This window comes from Gekko japonicus, unplaced genomic scaffold (genome assembly GCF_001447785.1).
Source record: "Gekko japonicus isolate JY-2015 unplaced genomic scaffold, Gekko_japonicus_V1.1 scaffold3091, whole genome shotgun sequence".
Taxonomy (NCBI): Eukaryota; Metazoa; Chordata; class Lepidosauria; order Squamata; family Gekkonidae; genus Gekko; species Gekko japonicus.
The window spans coordinates 150496-159813 of record NW_015167629.1 but is presented as its reverse complement, the minus strand read 5'-3'; the positions used below and the strand labels follow the sequence as shown (position 1 = coordinate 159813).

The following is a 9318-nucleotide window of genomic DNA, read 5'->3' as shown; positions in this document are numbered from 1 at the left end:
AACAAGTTTGGTAGTTAGCCCAGTGATTCACTGGCAACACTAATCTTTGGGCCCAGTAGATAATTAACTAGCATGGCCTTCCAGATAATATTGTGATGAACTTTCACTCAGGAGTCAAAAGAGTTTTGACCTGTCCTATCAAGCTTCTATTTGATGAATTAGACACCACCCATTCAAACAGAGCATTTTTATAGATCAGGCACACAGCAAATTGGAGAATATTTCTTATAAAAGCCATGGGTTGGACGATTGGTGAGAGCTTATACTGGGCCAGGTCTATATAAAGAAAATTGTGCAGCTCATTTCAGGCGACAGAAACAGCCCTTGATCAAAATCCATTGCAAATTTCTCTGTAACCTCCACAAGCCACTTCTTGTTAGTGCAAAATGGATTGGCTGGATCCTATTTCTGTGTTGTTCCTACTTGCCCTCGCACTTGCATTCCTTTGGAAAAGGAGTGATTTCTGGAAGGGCAGTGGCAAAAATCTCCCACCAGGACCACGCCCATTACCGCTCATTGGAAACCTCCACCTCATGGATGTGAAGAGGCCTTACAGAACCATGTTCAAGGTAACCTTCTTGTTCGTTTTGTTCTAGATCCCTGTCTTGTGCTGATCTCGTAGGGCAGAGAGACTTTAAGTTTCTCCATCCCAAGTGTGAGCATTAATGTTAAGACAAATATATGTGTCAAAAGGTCATCAAACCCAGCCCTGGCTAAATGCCTTTCTCCAAGAGGGCAGCAGATTACAAAATATTGGTGTGCACCTGTGGACACCTCAAGTGGGAACTCAGACTCTCTAAAAACTATTCTGATTGATTCCATGCAGCTGCATGTTGAATATCAGCATGTGGAAGGTCGGTAGTTAAGCAGTTTGAGACCCGAGTGTGCCGCATGACGGAGTGAGCTCCCGTCTCTAGTTCCAGCTCCTGCCAACCTAGCAGTTCGAAAGCAAGAAATTGCAAGTAGATAAATAGGTACCCCTTCGGTGGGAAGGTAACAGCATTCCATGTGCCTTGGTGTTTAGTCATGCCGGCCACATGACCATGGAAACGTCTTCGGACAGCGCTGGCTCTTCGGCTTTGAAACGGAGATGAGCACCGCAACCCTAGAGTCGGACTGGACTGGCTTTCGAGCGAGGGAAACCTTTACCTTTACCTTTAAAGGTGTAAAACATTAACAAGGTTGCTAAAGGCTTCCACTTTTACATAAATTTGTGTGTAGTCTTTAAATGACATGGGTTCTATTAAATTATCTTCTTGTTCCATTTTCTATTATTACAGCTTAACTTCTTTTTTACTTTCTTCAAATTATCCTGGAACAAAGAAGTTAAGCTGCAATCATTTGAAAATGGAACCAGAAGATAATTCGAAGAAAGTAAAAAAAGAAGTTAAGCAGTAAAAATTTGAAGTAAAAAAGGGTTAAGCTGTATCAAGAGGCTGACACCTTTCAATATAATAGGATTACTCCCGAGCAATATTCCCTCTAAGGTGTGGAGTCTTGTGAGCAAAAATTCTACTTTGTGAGCTACTGGCATTCAGGCTGTGAGCAAGCTGAATTATGCAGTAATCCTTCCTGAGCTAAGACAAATATCCATGAGCCGGAGGCTAAAAAAACTGTGAGCTAGCTCACACTAACTCAGTTTAGAAGGAACACTGCTTTTGAGGAAGATTGGTGAAATGAGTTTATAACTGGGTGCTCATTGAGGAGGAGGAGGAAGGAGGGAGGAGGAGGAGATTGGATTTATACCCCGCCCTTCACTAGGAGTCTCAGAGCGGCTTACAAACTCCTTTCCCTTCCCCTCCCCACGACAGACACCCTGTGAGGGAGGTGGGGCTGAGAGAGCTCTGACACAAACGGCTCTTTTTCAAGGACAGCTGTCCCAGAGCTTGTGACTGACCCAAGGTCACATCAGCAGGTGCAAGTGGAGGAGTGGGGAATCAAACCCGGTACTCCCAGATTAGAGTCTGCACACTTAACCACTACACCAAACTGGTGTAGAATGAAGGATGATGAACTTTTCCTTGAAAATGTTAGAATTTCCTTAATAAATATTGTAAAAGTTTCATTTGTAATATAATTTGATGTTCATCAGATTGATTAAATATCATTGTCATTTTTATCACAGTGTTTGTTTGTTTGATATAGATCCTAGGGTTGGCAGCTGCAGGGAGAAGAATGTTGTGTCCCTTTAACAGAAGGCTGAATATGATCTTGTTTACCTCCAAGCAATTAAAAGCCTCAATAGCACATTTCCACCCATAAACTCCACTCCAAACTCTCCAAAAATTTCCCATCCCGGAGTTGGCAACCGTAGCCTCTATTAAAGATAGGCTTGCCAAGTCCCCCCGGGGGGTGGGGAAACCCCCGCCCCAGAGGCCTGTTCCCCGCCGGTGGCGGATCGAGCCCCGGGGGGAACCCCACCCCGATGTGCACATCACTCGGAAGTGACACGACCACGCTGGGCACGCTGGGGGTGGGGCCACGGTCATCCAAGGGAAAACTCTATGGTTTTCCCTCGGATGGTCGTGGCACCACCCCCAGCGTGCCCAGCATGGTCGCGTCACTTCTGAGAGACATGGATGCGGCGCGCACGCGCTGCGGCGAAAATAATATTTGGCAACCCTAATTAAAGAGACATTTCTGGCATTTTTCTTAGTAAAAAAAAAAGCCAAATGTGTCTAGTATTTTTATCGATACTATCTGGCAACCCTAGCTGGAAGATCAGAAGTATATTTCTCACTTACCTTTCATTGCATTTCAGTTATCGAAGCAGTACGGCCCTGTCTTCAGCATCCAAATGGGAGTCCAGAAAATGGTCATTCTGTCAGGCTACAAGACTGTAAAGGAGGCTTTGGTGAACCAGGCAGATGCCTTTGCGGACAGGCCCAGGATCCCAGTGTTTGAAGACTTTGATGAAGGCCATGGTGAGGTCATTCTTTCTGAAGAGTAGCTGGTCTTGCTTACATATGTAGAACTTACAGCCATGGAGAGTCTGTGCCAAACATGACCCTGGGAGAGATGCAACCTGGGGATTTCCTGTCTATAGAACCGGGCTGGCTTAAACTGGCCTGATACAAGCACTCACACGCACACCCCCGCAACCCCGAGGGCAAAGAAGAGCCCCAAGAAACTGAGATCATGGAAACAGCACAGGGGAAAGGGTTCAAAAACAGAGGCACAAGCAACAGTGGCTGTGGATTCATTCCTTCATTGTATGAGGACTTCCCTCATGCAGCTCTTTCACTATCTCCATATGACGAAACATTCGGAATTTCATCTTCAGCAGTTCCCTGACAGTTCAAGGCCAGTTGCCCAGGCTAGCTGGATCTCATCATATCTTGGAAGCTAAGCAGGGTTGGTCCTGGTTAGTACTTGGATGAGAGACCACCAAGCAGTGTTCCCTCGAAGCTGAGTTAGTGTGAGCTAGCTCACAGTTTTTTAGCCTTCAGCTCACAGATTTTTGTCTTAGCTCAGGAAGGAGGGCTCCAGAGCAATCTAATTTATGCAGTAGCCCAATCGTTCGCTCACAATTTTAATGCCAGTAGCTCACGAATTAGAATTTTTGCTCACAAGACTCCACAGCTTAGAGGGAACATTGCCACCAAGGCACTCCAGGGTTGCTATGCAGAGGCAGGCGATGGCAAAACACCTCTGCTTGTCTCTTGCCTTTCAAACCACTTGGGGTTGCCACAAGATGGCTGTGACTTTACACACACAATACAATCTCCCATCCCTGAGTAATGAATAGGAAGGCTAGTTGCAGGGAGAGAGAAAAGGAAGGGGTAGACATATTGAAGTTCATATCAGAGGAGGAGGAGAGATTGGATTTATACCCTGCACTTCTCTACCCAAAGGAGTCTCAGAGCGGCTTACAATCCGTTTCCCTTCCCCCTCCCCAAAACAAACATTGCATGAGGTAGGTGGGGCTGAGAGAGCTCTGAGAGAACTGCCCTTGAGAGAACAGCTCTGAAAGAACTCATGACTGACCCAAGCTCGCACCAGCAACTACACGTAGAGGAGTGGGGAATCAAACCCGGTTCTCCCAGATTCGAGTCCGTGCTCCTAACCACTACACCAAAGAAAGAAGTCATGATGGAAGAGTGCTCTATCCCTGGCCGTGCATAAAGGATGACTGCACAGCCAGCAAGGACAGAGTAGATGGGGTGAAGCTGCAACCTTATCTAAGACACAGTTGTAATTCTGGGAGATCTTCTTCACAGCCTTAGTGGGGTGACGTAGAAACGTGACTGGTTATAGAAGAAGAAGAAGAGATTGGATTTATACCCCGCCCTTCACTTGGAATCTCAGAGCGGCTTACAAAGTCCTTTCTAGGGCTGCCAAGCCGCGGCGGGGGATCCGTACGTCTTCACAGGATCCCTGCCATGGGGGGACAGCAATACACGTTGCACCGCCGGCGCCAGGATGTGATGCTATGCGTCGCTCTTGCAACGGGACTCCAAACAGCCCCGTTGCCAGAGCGACGCGTAGCGTCACGTCCTGGTGACGGTGGTGCAACGTGTATCGCTGTCCCCCCGCGGCAGGGATCCTGTGAAGACGCACGGATCCCCCGCCGCAGCTTGGCAGCCCTAGTCCGTTCCCTTCCCCTCCCCACAACAGACACCCTGTGAGGTGGGTGGGGCTGAGAGAACTCTGACACAAACTGCTCCTTTTCAAGGACAGCTGTGCCAGAGCTTGTGACTGATCCAAGGTCACATCAGCAGGTGCCAGTGGAGGAGTGGGGAATCAAACCCGGTTCTCCCAGATTAGAGTCCGCACACTTAACCACTACACCAAACTGGCTCTTATATGGACAGGAGCTCATTCAGTTCTCAGGGACAAACAGTGGGACCCACTAAGCATCTTATTTCTTTCCCGTATCTCTGTCCTGCTTTTGCTTGTTGTTGAAAATATTTTGCAATCAAACAAGGAACTTATCTCTCTCCTGCACCCCATTCAAAAGATTAGCCTCCATTAGTAGGTGAATGTCTTAGATTCCCCAACCAGGCTGATAGGTCTTCTATGGTCCAAGAGCCAAACACTGAGGAACCACTTGCTGCTCTGCATATCAATATAATATTATATATAGTATTTCTCTCCAGGTATTGTTGTTTCTAATGGTGAGAACTGGAAAGTGATGAGGCGGTTTGCACTAACCACATTGAGGGACTACGGAATGGGCAAGAAGACCATAGAAGACAGAATTGTCGAGGAGTGCCGTTTCCTAATACAGACGTTCGAATCTTTTGAGGGTGAGTTTTGTGTAGTGGAGCAAACAATATCCAGTTCCGTTTGGCTGACGGCCTCTTTATTAGCTGTAACTGTAGGACAGGTAACTTGGCTATTAGAATACGGAATACTCAGCTAAGTTGTTTATAGACCTTTAGACAAGGGTAAAGGTTCCCTTGCTCGAAAGCCAGTCGAGTCCGACTCTCGGGTTGTGGTGCTCACCTCCGTTTCAAAGCCGAATAGTCAGCTCTGTCCGAAGACGTTTCCGTGGTCATGTGGCCGGCATGACTAAACACCGAGGCGCACGGAACGCTGTTACCTTCCCACCGAAGTGGTACCTATTTATCTACTTGCAATTGCTTGCTTTCAAACTGCTAGGTTGGCAGGAGCTGGAACTAGAGACGGGAGCTCGCTCCGTCATGCGGCACACTCAGGTCTCGAACTGCTGAACTACCGACCTTCCACAGCCTGCAGTTCAGCGTCTTAACCGCTTGAGCCACCGCCGCTCCCTTAGGCAAGGGTAGTCCTGGCCTAGTTCTGCAGGTTCTTAGTAGGCCCTGCACTTCTGCAGACTACTAGGAGGGAGACTGAGAAGACTATTGGAATAAGGAGTGACAATACCTAACTGTTTCTAGAGCTCAAAGCCAGGGTTGTCCTGGCCTGGTTCTGCAGAGAGACTGAGAAGAGAAGCACTGAGCCCCTCCTGCTCTCCTGCTTGTTCTGAAGCCTACTGGGAAAGCCTCTTAAAGAGACAGTACACAACACCCCTCCCCTCCAAGTAGAATATTCAGCCAGACGTTTTTGCTGCCTCTGTGGTCTTCCCCCTTGGCTTGATACAGCTGCGGTCTCAGCAGAAGAAACCTCCTCCACCGGTAACTCAGTAATAAGACCACCACTCCCTTGCGATGAAGGAGGGTAATCATTATTGGCACGATCTGGATGGCCTCCTCCAATTAATTCTGGGCCTGATGGTGGGTTCCACTGAAGAATTAGGAGTGTCCGTGTGAGCACACAGTTGGTCCACGTGACGTCTCCATAACAGTCCATCTACGGTCCGCACTTGATATGTGAGAGGTCCTGTGACATCCACTATTTTAGATAGAACCAACCATGAATTGTGAAAAGTATGCACACGGAGAGTGATTTCAGCTAGGCATACCTTTATTTAGTCAGGAACAAGACACCTTGGCCGGCTCGCAGGCCGGTTTATTTTCCTTCGGAAACCCACCACCAAAACACACCTCCACTCCCTGATAGGCTATTTACAGTAACCGAGAGACCTATTGGCCTCACGGTTTGGGACCTAGCCATCTGATAGGGCTGGCTAGGATCCTTCTGGCCCATTGTCTTTAGATACGAAGCTTGAGGTTTTGTCCCTGGGCAAGTCCGGACATGCCCGGCCTTGTCAGGGCTGGATACACTACAAATTGTTTCCATTGTTCCGAGCCCATATGGTTCCTGAGGAGAGAAGGTACACGAATGCCTAGATGTCAAAGTAGAATACAGCTCCTGTTCTTTTTTAAGAGTGCAAGTCGCTTGCAATATTAGTGTGGACATGATCTAGGCATGTCTTGAGTGATGTCCCAATAAGCAACTCAGCTGAGCTGGACCCAGTTGAAGAGCAGGGTGTAACATGTTGTGCCGACAGGAATCTTGGCAATCTGGTTGCCCAGTCCCCAGAAATGATCCTTTTCAGTGTATCTTTTGTAGTCTGTACAATTTGTTCTGGTTGCCCATTTGCTTGGGGTCTATTGTGATAGCCTGAATGAGATTCGTATTAGAGAGAAGAAGAAGAAGAGTTTTGGATTTATACCCCGCCCTTCACTTGGAGTCTCAGAGCGGCTTACAAACTCCTTTCCCTTCCCCTCCCCACAACAGACACCCTGTGAGGTGGGTGGGGCTGAGAGAACTCTGACACAAACGGCTCTTTTTCAAGGACAGCTGTGCCAGAGTTTGTGACTGACCCAAGGTCACATCAGCAGGTGCAAGTGGAGGAGTGGGGAATCAAACCCGGTTCTCCCAGATTAGAGTCCGCACACTTAACCACTGCACCAAACTGGCTTGGAAAATTGCACAGGTGAAAGTAGCACCATTGTCTGAAACAATGTGTAAAAAGTTGGTGGAGAACTGTGATGGCAGCATTCGAGGTTACAGTTGGGACAATGACTACTTCAAGCCAGTTTGAAAATGAATCCTATATATATATATATAAAAAAGGCAAACTGTGTTGCCAATGACTCATTCTTGACGTGTTGCACCTTGGGAGTCGTAGTTCTCAGCTGGCCTTACTGCAACCATAGCAAAGGGAAGTAAAACTACAACTCCCAATTTGCGAGTCCCCAGAGGTCATGGGGCATTAGGAGGGTAAGTAAGAAGAAGAAGAAGAAGAAGAGAAGAAGAGATTGGATTTATACCCCGCCCTTCACTTGGAGTCTCAGAGCGGCTTACAAACTCCTTTCCCTTCCCCTCCCCACAACAGACACCCTGTGAGGTGGGTGGGGCTGAGAGAACTCTGACACAAACTGCTCTTTTTCAAGGACAGCTGTGCCAGAGCTTGTGACTCACCCAAGGTCACATCAGCAGGTGCAAGTGGAGGAGTGGGGAATCAAACCAGATTCTCCCAGATTAGAGTCCGCACACTTAACCACTACACCAAACTGGCTCTGCTAGCCAGTGTTAAAGGGGAAGCAGCCTTAGGATTGAATGGGGTACTCGCCCAGAGCCTCTTTCTAGAGCTTGTTGTATTTATTCCCACAATGGGCCTTATTCCTAGTCCAGGATAATTAGGAAGGTTTTGCCATGAAAGATGCCAGCAAAGTCTATGTGGAGATGACACCAAGGTACTTAGGTGTACAGTTGTGTGTAAGTTGGGTGCCATTAAGGTAGACATTCAGTTCATGGTTAGGTAAGATTGTTTTTGTGATGGAGATAGGAGCATTTTGTTTTTCCTGGACTTGGGATAAACTGCAATTTATGGTAGAAATCAGTCAAAATGTCAGTGTCCCTTATCAATATTTCCTCAGTCCTTTCAATTGATTTGTGCCTTACTGCAATTCCCATGTCATCAGCATAAGCAAACGTCCTAGATATCATCTCAGGAACATCAGAGATGTATAGATCGAAAAGAACTGAACTGAGGACCGAGCCCTGGGGTAGACCATTATTCAGTTTCTTCTACTTGCTGATTGACTGGCCCATAATTACTCGGAAAGGTCTAACTCTCAGCATGTTATTTAGGAGTCTAAATAACGTTCTGCAGGGAAGCACTTGTAAAACGTGTGCAACAAGTGTCATGAGCAAGAGTCAGATCGATGTTAACTGCTGATGTCTTAAGACACTTCTGATACCCTGCTTCAATGAAAGTTGTTAAGCTGAGAGCCCGGTCTTCAAAACTACGATGGGGTCTAAATCCTGCTAGCTCTATAGGGGCATATTCATTAATTCTATCACTGATTCTGTATACATCAGAACATTTTCTAATTCTGATATTTTATTATTAAAACCCAATTTCTTATCTTTAAGGTATGTTGACTCCAGTTGTGCCTTCTGCCACCAAGATAAATATTCTGGAATCCCCTGACACCTCACAGTCTTTAGGGCAGGTGAATTTCAAAATTTTGAGTTATTTTTTTTATCTTGATTGTAAAATCTCGATCCTTCAGAGCTCTGGATACAGACACCAGTTGGGCAGCTACCAGGTTTAATGTTACCTTCAGATTTCCTCGGAGTACAGGTGGGCTTGCATCTAGTTTTTTCAACAATCTCCTGGTCTTCCTACTGGAATGTCTGAAATCCAGATTCACATTTGCTCAGGTCCATTTTTGTCTGTGTGCAGCATCAAGTTCATGGAGTACTTCATCTGCCACTTCTGGGTCTTTGCCATCGAGGAAATTTTGGTACAGCTTCTCACTTTGATTGCTCCAGCCTGGAATATATTCTTTCTAATATCCTCAAGGAAGTGGAGAAGTGGGATACAATACATAAAAACTTTTATGTAAAAAGATCAAGATTGACCATGCCTTTGGAAGCATTCACTTTGCCTACGGTGTATGCAGAAGAAGACTCACTAAGATACCAGGATATGTTGGATTA

General features: G+C 46.6%; 1 protein-coding gene across 1 annotated transcript in view; it reads left to right on the top strand.

Moving 5' to 3' along the window:
• The first annotated feature begins 386 nt into the window (after positions 1-386).
• Positions 387-9318, top strand: part of LOC107112849 (cytochrome P450 2K4-like) — a 33837-nt gene continuing 24905 nt past the window's right edge. Inside the window, exons 1-3 of the mRNA XM_015414047.1 lie at positions 387-569; positions 2762-2924; positions 5100-5249. Of these exons, the coding sequence (XP_015269533.1) occupies positions 387-569; positions 2762-2924; positions 5100-5249 (496 nt within the window). The remainder of the gene's footprint in view (positions 570-2761; positions 2925-5099; positions 5250-9318) is intronic.